At 40.2% G+C, this 22,355-nt stretch overlaps 1 protein-coding gene across 4 annotated transcripts in view; it reads left to right on the top strand.

Moving 5' to 3' along the window:
- Positions 1–22,103, top strand: part of LOC118938174 — a 53,164-nt gene extending 31,061 nt beyond the window's left edge. The window contains exons 1-15 of one of the 4 annotated variants that reach the window (XM_036940075.1): positions 12,517–12,802; positions 13,041–13,385; positions 13,553–13,771; positions 13,899–14,231; positions 14,975–15,217; positions 15,448–15,549; positions 15,640–15,858; positions 15,971–16,297; positions 16,392–16,679; positions 17,275–17,538; positions 17,646–17,792; positions 18,016–18,106; positions 18,281–18,335; positions 18,431–18,666; positions 21,496–22,103. In XM_036940075.1, coding sequence (XP_036795970.1) covers positions 12,748–12,802; positions 13,041–13,385; positions 13,553–13,771; positions 13,899–14,231; positions 14,975–15,217; positions 15,448–15,549; positions 15,640–15,858; positions 15,971–16,297; positions 16,392–16,679; positions 17,275–17,538; positions 17,646–17,792; positions 18,016–18,106; positions 18,281–18,335; positions 18,431–18,666; positions 21,496–21,577 — 3,006 coding nt within the window. In that variant the 5' untranslated portion in view covers positions 12,517–12,747 and the 3' untranslated portion in view covers positions 21,578–22,103. Of the gene's footprint in view, positions 1–12,516; positions 12,803–13,040; positions 13,386–13,552; positions 13,772–13,898; positions 14,232–14,974; positions 15,218–15,447; positions 15,550–15,639; positions 15,859–15,970; positions 16,298–16,391; positions 16,680–17,274; positions 17,539–17,645; positions 17,793–18,015; positions 18,107–18,280; positions 18,336–18,430; positions 18,667–21,495 lie in introns of those variants that run through there. The other 3 variants (XM_036940074.1, XM_036940077.1, XM_036940076.1) reach the window with 3 other exon arrangements.
- Positions 22,104–22,355: the final 252 nt, after the last annotated feature.

The following is a 22,355-nucleotide window of genomic DNA, read 5'->3' as shown; positions in this document are numbered from 1 at the left end:
TCCCTCTCTCTATATATATCTCTCCCTCTCTCTTTCTCACTCTCTCTCTCTTCCTGTCCACAGAGTGTCAATCCTGACCCTAACAGTGACCCCAACAGTGACATGTACACACCTCTGAACATGAAGACCAGGTCACCAGAGTATGACACCCTGGCAGTAGTGTGTTTGTGTGTGTGTGTGTGTGTCCATAAACATTTTAGTGGGAGTGTAAATTGCTAACTCAGTATCTTCTTTCAGAATGTGAGGGGACCCTCCCACTTAAGAGAACCACCACAGATCCTGGACTGAAGAGAACCACCACAGAAGCTGGACTGAAGAGAACCACCACAGATCCTGGACTGAAGAGAACCACCACAGATCCTGGACTGAAGAGAACCACCACAGATCCTGGACTGAAGAGAACCACCACAGATCCTGGACTGAAGAGAACCACCACAGATCCTGGACTGAACAGCTACGGTTCCAATCCAAAGCCAGGCCTCACTCCTCTATTCTCTAGCAACCATATCTAGATGGTTTTCCAGACCATGAACTTTAACCTTTGAGTAAATGCTGGAATATATGTTTTATTTTCTTATTATGATAATTATGTATATTGATGATAAATGGGATGGGTTATGATTCTGCTTTTTTTCAATGGGATTTTCCCATTTCCATATTTTTTCTTGTGTACCAATCTGTTTCCTATCTATAGTTTACGATTATATTCCTGATATTTTTCTATGGAATTTTGCAAATTAGGGATTTATAACATCAATAGTTTTACTTTCCTCAGCAACTAATATGGATCATATTGACAACAGCTTTTTAATATTTTTTGCTTTTGGGTCAAGATTCTCCTGATGTGTTTAATGATGATTTACTTTGTATTGCTGTCAGACATTATTCCACATTATTTCTTTTATATTTTATAATAATATATATATATATATTTTAAATGTAATCAGTTCATTACATACATTTAAACATTTGCTGTTTTTTACATTTTATATTAATTATAATTGTATATTACGTAATGCTATATTGTTCAGTTTCATGATATCGTGTTTTGTCGTCACATTTTTCATTATTACATATTTTATATATGTTAAATACGTGTTTACCTTTTCAGTTTTTACAGTTTAGTGTCAATACATTAGAAGCATCATGTTGTAAATAAGATCAACATTTAAGACAATAAATACTCTGATTATTTGATCAACTAACAATACATTGATTCATACATACATAAACTGTCCTATCCATGACTACAACCCACCCTTATCAGCAGGACGAATAAGTACTGACGTATCGGATTGTAAATCAAGCAAAGCTTGTTTTTCATCCTCAGGTAAATTATGGAAAGATTTGGACCCATGTTTATTCTTAAGGAGATGTCCAACATCATTTTCCATAACTCTGCAATATGTCTCGATAGAGTGATTGCGATTGGCTGGAGGTATAAAATAACTCTTGCTTCTAAAAGGAGTCGGAGTATGTGCAGGAGAGCAACCTACTGGTTCAATAGAAGTGTCAGAATTAGGGGAGCTAAAGTATTCCCTTAAACAGATGTTTTTCTAAAACACTTTAACATGTCTACATCAAAACATCCAAATCGTTGCACTGGGTTGTAGGCACAAAAGATAACCCTTTATTAAGCAAAGAGACATGAGCTCAATATCTTGGAATAATAATAATAATACATTGATTCATAACTATTTCCACTCAGCTGTTATTTCTGCCTATTAGACACATGATCACATCACTTGTTTTATCATCACATGTTCATTATTACCTATTTTAGATACTTTGCAGTTTTTATAGTGTGGTTAGAGTGTCAATACAATATAAGCATCATGTTGTAAATAAGATCAAAACGATTAATACATAATCTCATAACTATTTCCACTCTGCTCTTGTTTCTTGTATTTCTGCCTATTAACCACATGATGGGACCATTGAACCACATAACCATGAGAGGCTCGGCCAGCGTTTCCTAAACTCAGTCCTGGGGACCCCAAGGTGTGAACGTTTTGGTTTTTGCCCAAGCACTACACAGCTGATTCAAATAATCACATCTTACTGTCGAGTTGATTACTCAAACACAGAGGCAGTGCTGCTTAGTTGTCTTATTAACCTCAGAAATATGATTTCTATTTACTGAAATGACTCTTGTTTATCCCTTTGTGTGCTTCTCCAGTGAAGGGTATTCAGCTGTAGAAGCACGGCCAGTATTTCTTTTCACTTAAACAGCTGTTTTCCAATGAATGTCTATTGTAGCCTCAACAGCACTTTGTAGGTTAGCACCATGGTGTAACCGGAGGACAGCTAGTTTTCGTCCTCCACTGGGTACAATGACTTCAATACAAAACCAATGTAGAACTCTGATACTCTCTATGTTCTCTACTGTAAATGTTCGGAGATAGAGAGTATCAAGAGTTCTACATTCTAAATCTAGGTTATGTACTGTAGGTGTGGAGAGAGAGAGTATCAGAGTTCGACAAGAGAGATTATATGCCTCTGTCAACTTCAAGAATCTCAACATGTCCACTTGCACCTTGGAGAGGCTAAAGGTGAGGTGGGATGAAACTAATGCTGTCATATGCATTTAACTATGTGAGATGTGCTTTCAATTTTTTAGCTTGAACTTAAGGAGTGTGTACTTTTGGGACCATGCCATCGGTTCAAATGTACTTTGGGGACTATGCCATTGGTTCCATTGTACTTTTAGGACTATTTGTTCCATTGTACGCTTAGGGCTATGCGATTGGTTCCATTGTTCTTTTGGGACTATACTATTTGTTCCATTGCACTTTTAGGATAATCTTTATTTAACCTTTATTTTATCCAGGCAAGTCAATGAAGAACAAATTCTTATTTACAATGGCGGCCTTTCAAGAGGCATAAGGTCTCCTGTGGGGACGGGGGTTAAAAAAGGCAATGCAAACTAGTGACATGGGCTGATAACTAGAAACAGCTACATGTCTCAATAACCTGTTCATCTATACAGTGCCTTGCGAAAGTATTCGGCCCCCTTGAACTTTGCGACCTTTTGCCACATTGCAGGCTTCAAACATAAAGATATAAAACTGTTTTTTTTGTGAAGAATCAACAACAAGTGGGACACAATCATGAAGTGGAACGACATTTATTGGATATTTCAAACTTTTTTAACAAATCAAAAACTGAAAAACTGGGCATGCAAAATTATTCAGCCCCTTTACTTTCAGTGCAGCAAACTCTCTTCAGAAGTTCAGTGAGGATCTCTGAATGATCCAATGTTGACCTAAATGACTAATGATGATAAATACAATCCACCTGTGTGTAATCAAGTCTCCGTATAAATGCACCTGCACTGTGATAGTCTCAGAGGTCCGTCAAAAGCGCAGAGAGCATCATGAAGAACAAGGAACACACCAGGCAGTTCCGAGATACTGTTGTGAAGAAGTTTAAAGCCAGATTTGGATACAAAAAGATTTCCCAAGCTTTAAACATCCCAAGGAGCACTGTGCAAGCGATAATATTGAAATGGAAGGAGTATCAGACCACTGCAAATCTACCAAGACCTGGCCGTCCCTCTAAACTTTCAGCTCATACAAGGAGAAGACTGATCAGAGATGCAGCCAAGAGGCCCATGATCACTCTGGATGAACTGCAGAGATCTACAGCTGAGGTGGGAGGCACAAATCTGGCCTTTATGGAAGAGTGGCAAGAAGAAAGCCATTTCTTAAAGATATCCATAAAAAGTGTTGTTTAAAGTTTGCCACAAGCCACCTGGGAGACACACCAAACATGTGGAAGAAGGTGCTCTGGTCAGATGAAACCAAAATTGAACTTTTGGCAACAATGCAAAATGTTATGTTTGGCGTAAAAGCAACACAGCTGAACACACCATCCCCACTGTCAACCATGGTGGTGGCAGCATCATGGTTTGGGCCTGCTTTTCTTCAGCAGGGACAGGGAAGATGGTTCAAATTGATGGGAAGATGGATGGAGCCAAATACAGGACCATTCTGGAAGAAAACCTGATGGAGTCTGCAAAAGACCTGAGACTGGGACGGAGATTTGTCTTCCAACAAGACAATGATCCAAAACATAAAGCAAAATCTACAATGGAATGGTTCAAAAATAAACATATCCAGGAGTTAGAATGGCCAAGTCAAAGTCCAGACCTGAATCCAATCGAGAATCTGTGGAAAGAACTGAAAACTGCTGTTCACAAATGCTCTCCATCCAACCTCACAGAGCTCGAGCTGTTTTGCAAGGAGGAATGGGAAAAAAATTCAGTCTCTCGATGTGCAAAACTGATAGAGACATACCCCGAGCGACTTACAGCTGTAATCGCAGCAAAAGGTGACGCTACAAAGTATTAACTTAAGGGGGCTGAATAATTTTGCATGTCCATTTTTTCAGTTTTTGATTTGTTAAAAAGTTTGAAATATCCAATAAATGTCGTTCCACTTCATGATTGTGTCCCACTTGTTGTTGATTCTTCACAAAAAAATACAGTTTTATATCTTTATGTTTGAAGCCTGAAATGTGGCAAAAGGTCGCAAAGTTCAAGGGGGCCGAATACTTTCGCAAGGCACTGTATGTTCTTTGAACTAGTCCAAGGGAAGACATTCCAAGATCAAGGGGCTGAATAATGAAAGGACTTTTTTCCATGTTTGGTTCAAATTTTCGGTACTGTTAGCATAAAACAAGATTGAGATCTGAGTATGTATGTGTTCTCATTTCATGCTAGAAGAGAGGATATATATATCAGTTTTCCTTAAATGGTCTTCTGAATAAGAATGTACCAGTGTTAGAGCCTGGGTGTTGCTACTGATGTCCACCTGACAGCACTGTAGAGATCACAATGGTGAGTTAGACGTCTCTGCATGACACACAGAGTCAAGAGCCTTCAGTGTAGAGCTTGAGTCTTGCACATAAATAGTATCACCATTGTCCAACACAGAGAGAAAAGTACAACGATTCAACTCCTTTCTGTCGGGAAATGAAAAACAAGCCGGTAATAAAACCCAATATAATGTTATTGGTTTCATCGTACTTTGGGACAATGCTATTAATTCAATTGTACTTTTGGGACCATGCTACTGGTTCAATTGTATGTATTTGGACTGCGCCAGGGGTTTGTCTTCCTGTCCAGGGGGTGGAGCTGGAGAGCACCAGGCTGGTGATCAGGAACCCAGACAGCTAGTATTGCAACAATATAGAAATACAGTGCCTTGCGAATGTATTCGGCCCCCTTGAACTTTGCGACCTTTTGCCACATTTCAGGCTTCAAACATAAAGATATAAAACTGTAATTGTTTTGTGAAGAATCAACAACAAGTGGGACACAATCATGAAGTGGAACGAAAATTATTGGATATTTCAAACTTTTTTAACAAGTCAAAAACTGAAAAATTGGGCGTGCAAAATTATTCAGCCCCTTTACTTTCAGTGGAGCAAACTCTCTCCAGAAGTTCAGTGAGGATCTCTGAATGATCCAATGTTGACCTAAATGACTAATGATGATAAATACAATCCACCTGTGTGTAATCAAGTCTCCGTATAAATGCACCTGCACTGTGATAGTCTCAGAGGTCCGTCAAAAGCGCAGAGAGCATCATGAAGAACAAGGAACACACCAGGCAGTTCCGAGATACTGTTGTGAAGAAGTTTAAAGCCAGATTTGGATACAAAAAGATTTCCCAAGCTTTAAACATCCCAAGGAGCACTGTGCAAGCGATAATATTGAAATGGAAGGAGTATCAGACCACTGCAAATCTACCAAGACCTGGCCGTCCCTCTAAACTTTCAGCTCATACAAGGAGAAGACTGATCAGAGATGCAGCCAAGAGGCCCATGATCACTCTGGATGAACTGCAGAGATCTACAGCTGAGGTGGGAGAGACTGTCCATAGGACAACAATCAGTCGTATATTGCACAAATCTGGCCTTTATGGAAGAGTGGCAAGAAGAAAGCCATTTCTTAAAGATATCCATAAAAAGTGTTGTTTAAAGTTTGCCACAAGCCACCTGGGAGACACACCAAACATGTAGAAGAAGGTGCTCTGGTCAGATGAAACCAAAATGGAACTTTTTGGCCGTGCTTCTACACCTGCATTGCTTGCTGTTTGGGGTTTTAGGCTGGGTTTCTGTACAGCACTTTGAGATATCAGCTGATGTACGAAGGGCTATATAAATACATTTTGATTTGATTTTGATTTGATTTGGCAACAATGCAAAACGTTATGTTTGGCGTAAAAGCAACACAGCTCATCACCCTGAACACACCATCCCCACTGTCAAACATGGTGGTGGCAGCATCATGGTTTGGGCCTGCTTTTCTTCAGCAGGGACAGGGAAGATGGTTAAAATTGATGGGAAGATGGATGGATCCAAATACAGGACCATTCTGGAAGAATGATGGAAACCTGATGGAGTCTGCAAAAGACCTGAGACTGGGACGGATATTTGTCTTCCAACAAGACAATGATCCAAAACATAAAGCAAAATCTACAATGGAATGGTTCAAAAATAAACATATCCAGGTGTTAGAATGGCCAAGTCAAAGTCCAGACCTGAATCCAATCGAGAATCTGTGGAAAGAACTGAAAACTGCTGTTCACAAATGCTCTCCATCCAACCTCACTGAGCTCGAGCTGTTTTGCAAGGAGGAATGGGAAAACATTTCAGTCTCTCGATGTGCAAAACTGATAGAGACATACCCCAAGCGACTTACAGCTGTAATCGCAGCAAAAGGTGGCGCTACAAAGTATTAACTTAAGGGGGCTGAATAATTTTGCACGCCCAATTTTTCAGTTTTTGATTTGTTAAAAAAGTTTGAAATATCCAATAAATGTTGTTCCACTTCATGATTGTGTCCCACTTGTTGTTGATTCTTCACAAAAAAATACAGTTTTATATCTTTATGTTTGAAGCCTGAAATGTGGCAAAAGGTCGCAAAGTTCAAGGGGGCCGAATACTTTCGCAAGGCACTGTACATACTGTACATCTAATATTGATTTATTGTGAGGTTTAGCTACGTTTCACCAAAGATATTACATCAGAATGACTCTCTGGTTTTACAAATAATGAGTGATCCTTTTCTTGTACTTTTGAGACTAATCTATTGGCTGCATTTTACTTTTGGGACAATGCTTTTGGTTCCATTGTACTTTTGGGACTTTGCTATTGGTTCCATTCTAAATACTTTGGCTGCTGCTGCTGTTTGTCCTGCTGTCCACAGGCTGGTTATCAGGTACCAAGACCACTGGATGGAGAGAACCCTCCCTTTCCTCAGAGGACAAACCATACATTCTGTCCCCACCCAGGAAGGGGAGAGACCTTTGGCTTGTAGCAGATTATTTAACAGGTGGCAGACAATGTGAGAAGGCTTGTGAACTATATTGTCATTGTATCTGAGAGGAGGAGGGACATTTATGATGAAATGTGAGGTATATAAACCAATGTACATGGTATTATGACCAGAGCTCTCGAGAATAAACGCTATTGGTTAATGTTGATGACTGGTCTCTGTCTATTTTATGTAAAGAAGAACCCTACAAATTCTTATAAAACGGACAGAGTGTTTTCATTGAATTGGTTAATGAACACATTGGAACCAAATTCATCCAACAGAGACTCACTGCCAGCCTGATGCCAAATGGTGCCTAGTAATTGCCCCAACAGGGGATAAATAAATGCTATTATTTAATTGAATTACAATTGAATATGGGGCATGTTCCCGGCAGACTATATTGCAGTCACCTGCCTGCTCTCACAAACATTAGTCCTTCTCCTTTTTTACCTAAAGGGGTACTATAATTCAAAATCAAATAGCTAAGTGATCCATGGTATGACCACCTTAAATCAATTCCATATGTCAGCTAGTAGCCCCCCCCCCCCCCCCCCCCCCCAAACGGCTCAGACTTTTTAGAGGTTCAGAAACCCAGTGTCAGAGGGAGCAATGTCCAGCAGCTAGACACACAAAACAAATCAAATTGTATTAGTCACATGCGCCTTAATACAACAGGTGGACCATACTGTGAAATGGTTACTGACAAGCCCTTAAGCAACAATGCAGTTGTTTTTATGTAAGAACATTTAGATTTTTTAAATTAAAAAATTAAAATAAAAAACTAAATAAATCACACAATAAAATAACAATGATGCAGCAATAAACAACTACATGAAAGATGAATCATTGTCATTTTCAAAAAACACGCATCACTCAGATACAGTAGGACACAATAATCCCAGACAGAAAGACAGACTTAGTTATATGGATGTCAGGGTTCACTTTGGGTCTGTTGTTCTGAAGATCAGTGAGCTGAAGACATCTCTTTCACACAAGAACACAGTGGAAATACAGAGCAGCTTGCCTTGGCCTTGGCATAATGACAGCTCACTGTTGTCTGTTGTTTCTAGCTAGCTAATGTTGATAGCTAAATGTCAGCTAACTAACTATATTGAACTGTGTTTTGATTGTTACATCAGGGCCTGTATTCATAAAGTGTCTCAGATGGTCCATATAATTATGATCTAAAAGGCTAAACTGATCCCAGATCAGCTCTCCTACTCTGATACACTTTGTGAATACTGACCCTGGACTGTGGTTTCATGTGTTTAGTTCAGTTTATTCATTTACATGTTTAAAACATGATCAGTAGAGTATACCAGTAATACCCAGATCTCCATTCAATAGGGTCATGTTCACTGTCATAGTATAACAGGGTCAATGATAACTGTGTGTGTGTGTGTGTGTGTGTGTGTGTGTGTGTGTGTGTGTGTGTGTGTGTGTACGTGTGTGTGTGTGTGTGTGTGTACGTGTGTGTACGTGTGTGTGAGTGTGTGTGTACGTGTGTGTACGTGTGTATGTGTGTGTGTGTGTGTGTACGTGTGTGTGTGTACGTGTGTGTGAGTGTGTGTGTGTGTACGTGTGTGTGAGTGTGTGTGTGAGTGTGTGTGTGTGCGTGCGTGCGTGCATACGTGTGCGTGTGTGTGTACGTGTGCGAGTGCGAGTGCGTGTGTGTACGTGCGTGAGTGTGTGTGAGTGTGTGTGTGTGCGTGCGTGCATGTGTGTGCGTGTGTGTGTGTGTGTGTGTGTGTACGTGTGCGAGTGCGAGTGTGTGTGTGCGTGTGCGTGTGCGTGTGTGTGTGTAAATGTATTTTTACATATTAATCAGATTGTGGGATATAGAATCACGACTAACATTTTTGGCACATGATAAGTACTGAGCTTTATTGTCTGCTACAAAAGTTTGGATGTACGTTGTACATGTGGTTTCACATAAAGACTTGTGCATGCTATTTTAAGAGCTCTCAGAGCAACAGATTGTTGTGGAGACATTTTGAAAATGGCCTAAAGTAAGAGTTATGAGTGATTGAATGAATAGTTCATAAGAGCTTTAGGAGTAGTATAGACACAGTGATATTGGTTTGTGTTTAGGAGTAGTATTAACATGAGACACAGTGATGGTGGGTTGTGTTTAGGAGTAGTATTAACATGAGACACAGTGATGGTGGGTTGTGTTTAGGAGTAGTAGTAACATGATACACAGTGATGGTGGGTTGTGTTTAGGAGTAGTGTTAACATGAGACAGAGTGATGGAGGGTTGTGTTTAGGAGTAGTAGTAACATGATACACAGTGATGGTGGGTTGTGTTTAGGAGTAGTATTAACAAGAGACACAGTGATGGTGGACTGTGTTTAGGAGTAGTATTAACATGAGACACAGTGATGGTGGGTTGTGTTTAGGAGTAGTATTAACAAGAGACACAGTGATGGTGGGTTGTGTTTAGGAGTAGAATTATCATGAGACACAGTGATTTTGGGTTGTGTTTAGGAGTAGTATTAACATGAGACACAGTGATGGTGGGTTGTGTTTAGGAGTAGTATTAACATGAGACACAGTGATGGTGGGTTGTGTTTAGGAGTAGTATTAACATGAGACACAGTGATGGTGGGTTGTGTTTAGGAGTAGTATTAACATGAGACACAGTGATGGTGGGTTGTGTTTAGGAGTAGTATTAACATGAGACAGTGATGGAGGGTTGTGTTTAGGAGTAGTATTAACATGAGACACAGTGATGGTGGGTTGTGTTTAGGAGTAGTATTAACATGAGACAGTGATGGTGGGTTGTGTTTAGGAGTATGAGTTGGGTGGCTGATATTCAGAGCTTAATAATTAGCCAAATTGATTAGTCACATGAATCAGGACTAATTAAGTTGATACAACGGCCTGTTTTACAAATGGTAGACCTACAACATAGATGGGCATTCCTAAAATTACATTTCAGACAACACAGTACTTACCTCAGTAAGCACCGTCCAACACTGACACCTTTTGGATGGTGTTTTTGTGCATTCCAGACCGGCCCTGATTTCCACGTTCACGGACGTTGGTTTTTGGTCTGGTCCGGACCAAATCTGAACCAATCATAGACGTCTGTGTTTGTTTGAGATTTTGCCCGGTCTGGACCAGCTTTCATTTGGCCCAAACAAAGATGTCTATAAATCACCTCTTTTCATCTTTCATTCAGAACCTAACAGGACAGGTCAAAGTAAAATAGACAATATGGTCTGGATAACCAGGCTAGTCACTGCTGTCCAGGAGATTCATCCCGGGGGCTAAATTGTCATGATCAGTGGTTTCAAGTTTGTATCCTTCACTGCACAAGGCTGATCATAGCGAAAAATTAAGTATTTCTGGATTTGTTGCTGTGTAAACACATTGCAAATAGGCTCAGGATAACTCCTCCTGATAAAGTTGGGTGGCTGATATTCAGAGCTTAATAATTAGCTACATTGATTAGTCACAGGAATCAGGACTAATTAAGTTGATGAAATGGCCAGTTTTTACAAACGGTGGACCAAATGGATGGGCATTCATAAAATTCCATTGTGGCTGAAAATAAACAGGACTTCTGCAGAGTTGCACACACTGTGGTCCAACCAACAGCTCCACATAGAGAGCCAGAAGAGCTTTATTTCCTCCTTCCTGACTGCTGATGTGCTCTTAAAGTGGCAGCGCACGGTGAAGGCTCTGTGCAGGATTTCACCACAACATTAAACTATATATGGATAACATGCTACATTAGACTATATATGGATAACAGGCTATATTAGACTATATACAGATAACAGGCTACATCAAAATATATATGGATAAAAGGCTACATTAGACTCTATATGGACAACAGGCTACATAAGAATATTTATAGATAACAGGCTACATTAGAATATGTATAGATAACAGGCTACAATAGAATATGTATAGATAACAGGCTACATTAGACTATATATGATAACAGGCTACATTAGACTATATATGAATAACAGGCTACATTAGAATATGTATAGATAACAGGCTACATTAGACTATACATGGATATCAGGCTACATTAGACTATACAGTATATGGACAGCAGCAGTCAATACAGCAGACTATGGTGATGATGATACTGATTCCTCTGCTAACTAATGCTACTACCAGTACTGTACACAAGGGTCAACAGTGTAACATAATATGAATGTGGTATGTTGTAGTACTACAGACTTCAGTTGTTTGTGATTAAATGTGACTTTGTCAAGTAGTCAGTGTTGTGTTTCACCATTCTACCTGATGTATTGTCAGTTTGGGATGTTGTTATTAGCCCAACATTATTGAGGGCATTATTATTAGGATGGTGCAGTAATGTTGAGATGCCAGTAGGAGGAGCTCTAGTCTAGAACACTGGAACCTTCAGTACCACTTGTGTACTACTTGTGTTCCGACCGCTTTTATAAGGTTTCAACTCTTACTTCTTGTTTTCACTCACTTTCACTTACCAGACAGTTGACTCACTGTACAAGACCTCTCCTCTTCACTTCACTCTGTAAGTACTCTTGACAATATCTTGAAATATAGTTTTTGGTTATTTGTTTTTAGTCATAAGTCAAATACTTGAGGGTAATGTATCATTTGTGTGTGTGTGTGTGTGTGTGTGTGTGTGTGTGTGTGTGTGTGTGAGAGAGAGAAAGAGAGTGAGAGAGTGAAAGTCACTGGCTGTTTAGCCTCACAGCTTGAGGATAGGTGCTATCATTGAACCTGGTGGTCAGTCTTTAGTCACTGGCTGTTTAGCCTCACAGCTTGGGGATAGGTGCTATCATTGAACCTGGTGGTCAGTCTTTAGTCACTGGCTGTTTAGCCTCACAGCTTGGGGATAGGTGCTATCATTGAACCTGGTGGTCAGTCTTTAGTCACTGGCTGTTTAGCCTCACAGCTTGAGGATAGGTGCTGTCATTGAACCTGGTGGTCAGTCTTTAGGCTGCTGTACAGATTGATGGACTGTAGAGGTTTGAACATTTATCCTTCTATATATGGGGTTCTGAGAATAAAACAGCTTCAGAACAATCAATGTAGAAATATGTGTTTACAGTTCAATAAGTGATTGTTGTTGTTGTTGTTGTTTACAATGATGATGATGACTACTGTATATATTAGGAATTTATTTTTGCATCATGTCAGTTTAAGTAGACAGACGTAGACAGACATGCAACACATCACACACATTACAAACATACATAGTGCAGTAGACTTACAGACAGACAGTATTCACATAGACAACCATTTAGCACAATACAACACAACACAATATGAGCCTGGTTCATTTTCAGTAATGAGGCCCTGTACCCCCATTTACAGTTTATACTTCTATGTATCAGGTGGAGTTATTCACCAGCTATAGAGTGAGTTGTTGTTTATGTTTCTAAGACTGCAGAGTGGGAGATGCAACAATGGCCTTGAGAACAGCAGGAAGTGTGTTGGTGGTCCTTCTCTGGTCTGTGACAGGTATGGTCTCATTCATAACTTATATGTTTGTCAATCTACAGACATGTGTATTACATTTGCTTGTGTTCTGTTAGGCATCTCCACTTCATTTTAAATAGTTGTGTTTCACACCTCACTGAGTGATGACTATCTGTGGTTTCCAATATGGCAACAAAGTGTGGACAAACCCTACCTTCAGTGTGAGCCAGAATACCTTGTCCTAATTCTGATACCATTGTGATGTCTAACTGTGTTTCAGTGGTACTGGGTCAGGATGGCTGGAGTGTTACATACACCACTCAGAGTATCTGTACCTTGAAGGGGTCAACAGTGGAGCTGACCTGTTCTTATACATATCCCAGAGGTAAAGTCACAACAACCTTCTGGTTCACTAAAATGGAGGCTGGTATAGAACCTGAAGATCTAGGTCAGGACCCAGAGTATGCAGGTCGTCTGGAGTATCATGGGGTTAAGAAGAAAGACTGTACCCTGAGAATCACAGACCTGAGAGAGAGAGACTCAGCTACATACAGGTTCAGATTATTAACAGATCAAGAAGGAGGGAAATATTCTGGAAGTCCTGGAGTCACTCTGTCTGTCACAGGTACAGTTAGTTACATTCAATATAGTTAAACTGTTGAATTCCATTTAGTTCAGGAAAATTGTCTTGGTTTGTGTTTCTGTCTGTATAACATAGGATTTCTTCCATCTTTGTATTAGAATGATAAATCAGTGATAAAGGGATTTACAGTGATATTGTTTTTTCTCCAGGTCTTCAGGTGAAGGTGACTGGTGGACATCAGGATAAGACACTGACCTGTAGCACCACCTGTACTCTGACTGACAACCCCACCTACATCTGGTACAAGAACGGACAACATCGAGATGAGAGCACCTCCCCCCAGTACAAATACTCAGTCTCCAATGACTATGATGCCAGTTATTCCTGTGCTGTAAAAGGCCATGAGGACCTTCACTCTCCTGCAGTGTGTGAGTGTTCATTTAATACATTATACTGTGTGTTGGTTTCACTATGAGAACTTGAGAGCTTTGAGCATCTCTAGAAAGAACAGAGAACACAATCCAATTGACCTCTTGTTATGTCACTGTGTTTCAGGTGTTCAGGGTCAGAGCTGCAGCAGAGTGAATTACACCAAGAGGAGAATCTGTGTCTTGAAGGGGTCAACAGTGGACATATCCTGTACTTATGTTGGTTATGATTACATCACATCAACATTCTGGTTTAGAAGTGATAAGTCGACCCCTGAAGACCTAACCACTGACCCAGGGTATGCAGGTCGTGTGGAGTACACTGGAACATACAGAGGTCCCTTCACCCTGAGAATCACAGATCTGAGAGAGGAGGACTCAGCTGAGTATCGCTTCACTTTTAAAACATACAGCATTGAATGGGGTCATAGTTTCCCAGGAACAACTCTGACTGTCACAGGTAATACTACACTTACAGAACATGATGATATACTGGTAATACTACACTTACAGAACATGATGATATACTGGTAATACTACACTTACAGAACATTATGATATACTGGTAATACTACACTTACAGAACATTATGATATACTGGTAATACTACACTTACAGAACATTATGATATACTGTTAATACTACACTTACAGAACATTATGATATACTGGTAATACTACACTTACAGAACATTATGATATACTGGTAATACTACACTTACATAACATTATGATATACTGGTAATACTACACTTACAGAACATGATGATATACTGGTAATACTACACTTCCAGAACATTATGATATACTGGTAATACTACACTTACAGAACATTATGATATACTGGTAATACTACACTTACAGAACATGATGATATACTGGTAATACTACACTTACAGAATGTTATGATATACTGGTTATACTACACTTACAGAACATGATGATATACTGGTAATACTACACTTACAGAACATTATGATATACTGGTAATACTACACTTACAGAACATTATGACATACTGGTAATACTACACTTCCAGAACATGATGATATACTGGTAATACTACACTTACAGAACATTATGATATACTGGTAATACTACACTTACATAACATTATGATATACTGTCACTACTTTATGTCTAGTTGTAGTAGGTTGAAATGATGAGGTTTGTTTTTTTATGTTGTTATTCTCTCTTCATTCAGACCTGCAGGTGAAGGTGACTCCTGGCACAGTGACAGAAGGATCATGGGTTATACTGACGTGTAGCACCACCTGTACTCTGACTGACAACCCCAACCCCACCTACATCTGGTACAAGAATGGAGAAGAGCTATTTTCTGACTCCTCTCCCGAGTATCAATACTCAGTCAGTAGAGGAGGTTCTGACAACTACTCCTGTGCCTTAAGAGGCCATGACAAACTTAGCTCTCCTGAAGTCACAGTGGGTGAGTTACCTCCAGAGTTTTACCTCCAGAGATTTCCTCTCTTATGGTAAACAGACTTGATATTTTCAGTCAATTCAGATTACTGATTTATAAGTAACTATAGCTCATTACTATCTAACATGTTAGTCATACTGAGAATCATACAAATAAGCTAATACCATCACCTTCTTCACCATCACTGTCATGATCATCATCATCATCATCATCATGTGCTTCATCATTTGTTCCAGATACTTCTTCTCTGAACTGCTTGAGTGTGACCTACACCAGTATAAGCATCTGTTCCTTGATACCATCCGTGGACCTGCCTTGCACTGCCATATATCCCACAGGTTTGACTGTGTTATCTTTAAGTCTGGTAGAGTCATTTTGTCAACTACAGAAGGAAACCAGAAAGTGTGTTTTTATATGCTCTCATTCAGACCTGCAGGTGAAGGTGACTCCTGACACAAAGGCAGGGAAGAGGACACTGACCTGTAGCACCACCTGTACTCTGACTGACAACCCCACCTACATCTGGGACAGGAACGGACAGTGTCTTGCTTGGCTCACTTCCCAACAACACTCTGTCTGGAGTTCTGAAACAGAGAGTTACTCCTGTGCTGTTAAAGGCCATGAGGATCTCCGCTCTCCTGCAGTGTGTGAGTCTGGATTCTATTGGGATAATTTGTAGCTAACCTTTCTTTATAACAAAGTAAGGCAACTTTCTAACTTCAAGGTATATCTGAACAAAACTATTTCATGTATTTTCAGGTGTTCAGGGTCACAACTGCTGGAGGGTGACTTACACCAAGAGGAGAATCTGTGTCTTGAAGGGCTCCACAGTGGACATATCCTGCTCTTACACTCATCCCACTAGTTATATAGAACAAGGTTCATTCTGGTTTACACAGAAAGACCCTGTAGATGTCAGGTCATATCCAGAGTATGCAGGTCGTGTGGAGTACAATAGAGAGAACCACCACACCATGACAATAACACACCTGACAGAGAAGGACTCGGCTGAATACAAATTCAGATTAATAACAACAGATGAGGGGAGATTTTCTGTCCTTCCTGGTGTGATGTTGACTGTCACAGGTAATACTTCACCTACAGTTATTACTGTAATAGGACAAGTCTAATCACATGACAAGCATGTCTGGAGTCAAATATGACTGATGTTTCCTCTTAGATATCCTGTTGGAGATGGATCCTACGTCTGTGTCAGAGGGGGAGAGAGTCACACTGAGATGTAGAACCCAATGTACAGTCGGTCTCAACCCCAACTACATCTGGTACAAGAACGGACAAAGTCTGACCAACCCAATCACCAGTTATAACAGCCTGATCCTAGACCCAGTCACCAGTTATAACAGCCTGATCCTAGACCCAGTCAGCAGTGAGGATGCAGGGAACTACTCCTGTGCTGTAGAAGGCTTAGAGAGAATCCTCTCTCCAGAAGAGACTCTCACTGTCAGATGTGAGTACATGGGGTGTTGATATATCTACAGTGAAAGTCATTGATATCATCTCTGTAATATATGGTTCTACATGTCAGTGTAATATACTAATCTCTACTAATTTACATCATCGCTCTAATACATGGTTCTACATGTCAGTGTAATATACTAATCTCTACTAATTTACATCATCTCTGTAATACATGGTTCTACATGTCAGTGTAATATACTAATCTATACTAATTTACATCATCTGTGTAATACATGGTTCTACATGTCAGTGTAATATACTAATCTCTACTAATTTACATCATCTCTCTAATACATGGTTCTACATGTCAGTGTAATATACTAATCTCTACTAATTTACATCATCTCTCTAATACATGGTTCTACAGTCAGTGTAATATACTAATCTCTGCTAATTTACATCATCTCTGTAATACATTGTTCTACATGTCAGTGTAATATACTAATCTATACAATTTTACATAATCTCTGTAATACATGGTTCTACATGTCAGTGTAATATACTAATCTATACTAATTTACATAATCTCTTGCTTACTTACATGGTATATGAGTTCTTATTTGTTCTGTCATCTTCAACACCAGATGGCCCAAAGAACACCTCAGTTTCAGTCAGTCCCTCTGGTGAAATAGTGGAGGGCAGTTCAGTGACTCTGACCTGCAGCAGTGATGCCAACCCACCTGTGCAGAGTTACACCTGGTACAAGAAGAACGTAACCTCACCAAAAGCATCAGGACAGAGTTACAGCATCACTAACATCATCTCTGAGGACAGAGGAGAATATTACTGTGAGACTGGGAATAAATATGGACGTCTCAACTCTTCTTCTGTGTCTGTGGACGTTCAGTGTAAGTTCACCTAACTTCATCTTTAATCAGAGGATCACATTTAAATTCATATTTCAATAACAAGTAAAACACTATTTAATACACTGTTGTTACATATTGTCCACCAGACGGCCCAAACTTAGCCTCACCAAAAGCATCAGGACAGAGTTACAGCATCACTAACATCATCTCTGAGGACAGAGGAGAATATTACTGTGAGGCCCAGAATAGAAGAGGATCTATGAACTCTACAGCTCTGATGATCATTGTAGCAGGTAAAGTTACATCTTCAATACAAATTGACAGGTTTCAAGCTGATCTTAATCATTGTGTTTTGACTGATTACACTTTGGTTTATAATTATGTGTTGTCTTATGATGTCACAAGTTTTATAAGAACCCAAAGTATTTACACGTATTGTGTTGATATTCTATAATGGGTTCAATTTTAGATTATAAGAGCATGACATGTACTCATATCATCCATATTTTATTACAGGGAAACAAATATCAGTTCTGACTGCAGCTGTAGGAATCATTGTTGTTGTTCTGGTTCTCATCCTCTGTCTCTCTGGACTCATGTGGTTCAGGTGAGTGAGATGCCATATTTTTTTAATATAATTTCACTTTAGTCATTGTAAATTTGAATTTGTTCTTAACTGACTTGCCTAGTTAAATAAAGGTTAAATAAAAATAAATAATAGTAACTTAATTTATTAATTGATTGATTGATATCTTCATACATTCATTCATTTACAAAACAGGAAGAAGAACTCCACATCCACCTCCAACACAAGAGACACAGCAGATGATGGACAGGTGAGTCTGTTGGAATCAGAAGGTGACTGTGATGACTGTGTATTCTTTGTGGAACATTTCCACTCCTCATGTTGTCTGTTCTTTCTTTCCATCAGGGAGACACTAGTCCAGTGTATGACAATGTCTCAAACATGGCCATGACCCCTACTGCAGCACAGACAGAGTCCACATACGACCAGGATGATGTTCACTACGCCAGCGTCCACTTCTCTCACTCCAAAAACCAGGAAGTGCCTCTGTACTCCACCGTCCAGCTGCATCAACCACAGAAACAGGACCAAGATGACCAATACGCTGCTGTGAAATTCAACCTCCCCTGTTCTGCCACCCAGTGAGCATATTCTGCCATTACAGCAACATGGAGTCAATACTAGAACATTGTGAACACATAGCATTAAAGGAGAAGTTTGTTTACATCCAAATCTGGATGGGGGATGGAAAGTTGAATCTCATTTACTGCATTTCTACACAATTAAAACACTTTTAAATGGTCTTTGGAAAACAGAAAAAAAGCAAAAATGACCCCAGCCATTGGCTGATGGGGGTTATCTCACCTCAGTTCATTATCACCTTGGCTGCTGAGGGTTATCTCACCTCAGTCCATTATCACCTTGGCTGCTGAGGGTTATCTCACCTCAGTCCCATTATCACCTTGGCTGCTGAGGGTTAACTCACCTCAGTCCATTATCACCTTGGCTGCTTTAATTCACCTCAGTCCATCTACAAACACATAACCTATTAGCTATTCAGTTGTAATGTTATACACCTGAAAGGGAGGAAATATGGAAATGATTCACAGTGACACACTAATCAGAGAATAAATAAAAACATGTGACATTTTTAGAACTGTATTGTTTACATGTTGATAGTATTATAATGTAGAACTATAGGGAAGATCCCTGTGGAGACGTTTATATTGAAACATGTATTTTTTTTATGTTCCTAAAGTGTTTGATTAGATTAGTACAGATTTTCACAGGGGACCCCACATTGGGCCCTGACCCCAAGTTTGGGAACCACTGTAAAAACCTCTCTCTCTGCTTGCTTCCTCTCTCTCTCGGTCTCCTCTACTTCTACCTGCATTGCAGCCTGCCTCAGCCTCTCCACTGAGCCCCACATCACTGTCTGTCTCAGTAGCCTGTTCTCTGTAAAGGACTTAGTAGTGTATGGTTTGCTCCTGCTGAGGTAGGCTCCTTTTAAAGTAAGCGTCTTACTACATCCTTCTAGCTGGCTAACATGCTGACCATACCGGACACGTCCTTCTAGCTGGCTAACATGCTGACCAGACCGGACACGTCCTTCTAGCTGGCTAACATGCTGACCAGACCGGACACGTCCTTCTAGCTGGCTAACATGCTGACCAGACCGGACACGTCCTTCTAGCTGGCTAACATGCTGACCAGACCGGACACGTCCTTCTAGCTGGCTAACATGCTGACCAGACCGGACACGTCCTTCTAGCTGGCTAACATGCTGACCAGACCGGACACGTCCTTCTAGCTGGCTAACATGCTGACCAGACCGGACACGTCGTGTGCGCGAGCGTCACAAAATAAATGTAGAAATTCATGTTATTAAATTATAGCACCCACACTGCTCCCGCACGCCAAGGAGCATCTGCTCATTGGTTTATAGAAGCAGGTACCCACGTGCCATCTCATTGGTTATACCCACGTGGGTGATTGAAAGACAACTTTTTTGCCGGTCTTCGTGGTAATACTATGAAAGTTTAGATGCGATCACCATATAAGTTCACAGATGAAAAGGCCTGGAAGGAGGAGAGATGACTAGAAATGATTCAGTTGGCCGTTTATGTGTGGATTAATTGTCGGAGTAGAGGACCTTGTGCATTTCAGGTAAAATAACAACTCAATGTTTATATCCCAGGACAAATTATCTAGCAACAGCAAGCTAGCTAAATAGGACAATTTGGTAGCGAACGGGAAGCTCACTAGCCAAATTGCCATACACGTTTAATGCTTTTCGACCTGTCCCCAAATTATTGTCATTTGTTTTGATATTTTAACCTGCGTGTCGTGATCGCGTTTGGTGTAGGTGGAGAAAAAAAATGTATGCACGATAGCGCACGATGGCGCAAAGCCGGTTTGGGTTCCGTGTAAGTAATTTTAACCAGACCCCTTCAATGTTATTGCAATAGAAATGTCTGCTGGCAGCTATGCCCCCGACCTGACTGAGATGTCTATGAGGGACCAGTTTGTGCACTCATTCTCCGAGAGTGATGTTTTTGTTTGGTGGATGTCTGTAGAAGCGACAGGAGTTGAGAGATAGACAAAAAAAATCCCTTTTGTTCGGCATCTCGCAAACAGATTGTCAGCAGGGCTATCTGCTAGTTGGGGTATTTAGTTTCACGTCTCCCTCGGCCTGTTCAGCGAGAAGGGGAATTAGATATTTGAGAGAATGGTGAATATGCTGCTGAAAAGCAAATCAGGGAGGAAGATCCAGGGGAAGCAGGCAAACAAAACGAACGAACCACAGTTAATGATTCCTCTCGTTCACAAAGAGGCAGGAGTGATTAGTCAGATCAAGAAAATAAGCTTTGAACAACACTGGGAGCAATATTTAGATGTTCATTTCTTAATTTTCATTTATTCATAATACATTTTCTTTATTGTGTACAGTATATGTATTAGGCTATTATTATTATTTTCAAAACAAACATCAGGTGTCCTCATATGTAGTTACGGACATGTGCTCATTGGAGGAGTAGACAATGATGATGTCATCAATAATGCATAATCTGCATTAAGGTAATTCATGCCTCAACAACAGAAACAGGACCAGGATTTGCAATAAGCTGTTGTGAAATGTAACCACCTCACTGCTGCCCCCCTGTGACCATATTCTGCATTAAGGTCATTCATATGCTGCTGCTTATTGTAGGGGATGTCATCAATACGCAAAACAGTTGACCCCTAGTGACTACTAGTGATGTAATTTCCTTTATCTACCAACCCAACAATGGACATCTCAAGACAATTACCATGACATGACTATAATGAGGGAGTGATGAGTTCCAAATGGCACTCTATTCACTATTTAGTGCACTACTTTTGACTGAGCCCTATAGGCCCTGATCAAACGTAGTGCACTATAAAGGGTATAGGGTTCCTTTGTTTCATTTCTGTTTCTCTCTCCTCAGACCAGCAGCAGCACAAGCAGCTGAGGTGGATGCCTCTGAGATCTACAGTACAGTCAACAAACCCAGAACCAAGAAGACTTGAACATAACAAACCCAGAACCAAGAAGACCTGAACACAAAGGCCCAGAACCACAAACCCAGAACCAGGAAGAACTGAACACAACAATCCCAGAACCAAGAAGACCTGAACACAACAAACCCAGAACCAAGAATACCTGAACACAACAAACCCAGAACCAAGAAGACCTGAACACAAAGGCCCAGAACCACAAACCCAGAACCAGGAAGAACTGAACACAACAAAACCAGAACCAAGAAGACCTGAACACAACAAACCCAGAACCAAGAAGACATGAACACAAAGGCCCAGAACCACAAACCCAGAACCAGGAAGAACTGAACACAACAAAACCAGAACCAATAAGACCTGAACACAACAAACCCAGAAACAAGAAGACCTGAACACAACAAACCCAGAACCAAGAAGACATGAACACAAAGGCCCAGAACCACAAACCCAGAACCAGGAAGAACTGAACACAACAAAACCAGAACCAAGAAGACCTGAACACAACAAACCCAGAAACAAGAAGACATGAACACAACAAGTTTGACAAAAACCTTGTATAAATATAAATATAAATAAAACCTTGTATCGGGGGTTTGTGGTATGTGGCCAATATACCACGGCTAAGGGCTGTATCCAAGTACTCAGTGTTGCGTTGTGCATAAGAACAGCCCTTAGCCATGGTATATTGGCCATATACCACACCTCCTCAGTCCTTATTGCTTAAGTTTATAATAGCAATAACAAACTTCAGGGGTTTGTGGTATATGGACAATATACTGTACCACGGCTA

Source organism: Oncorhynchus mykiss, chromosome 13 (genome assembly GCF_013265735.2).
Source record: "Oncorhynchus mykiss isolate Arlee chromosome 13, USDA_OmykA_1.1, whole genome shotgun sequence".
In the NCBI taxonomy this organism is placed as follows: domain Eukaryota; kingdom Metazoa; phylum Chordata; class Actinopteri; order Salmoniformes; family Salmonidae; genus Oncorhynchus; species Oncorhynchus mykiss.
The sequence above is the reverse complement of the archived record's forward strand: the minus strand, read 5'-3'. Positions and strand labels throughout refer to the sequence as shown.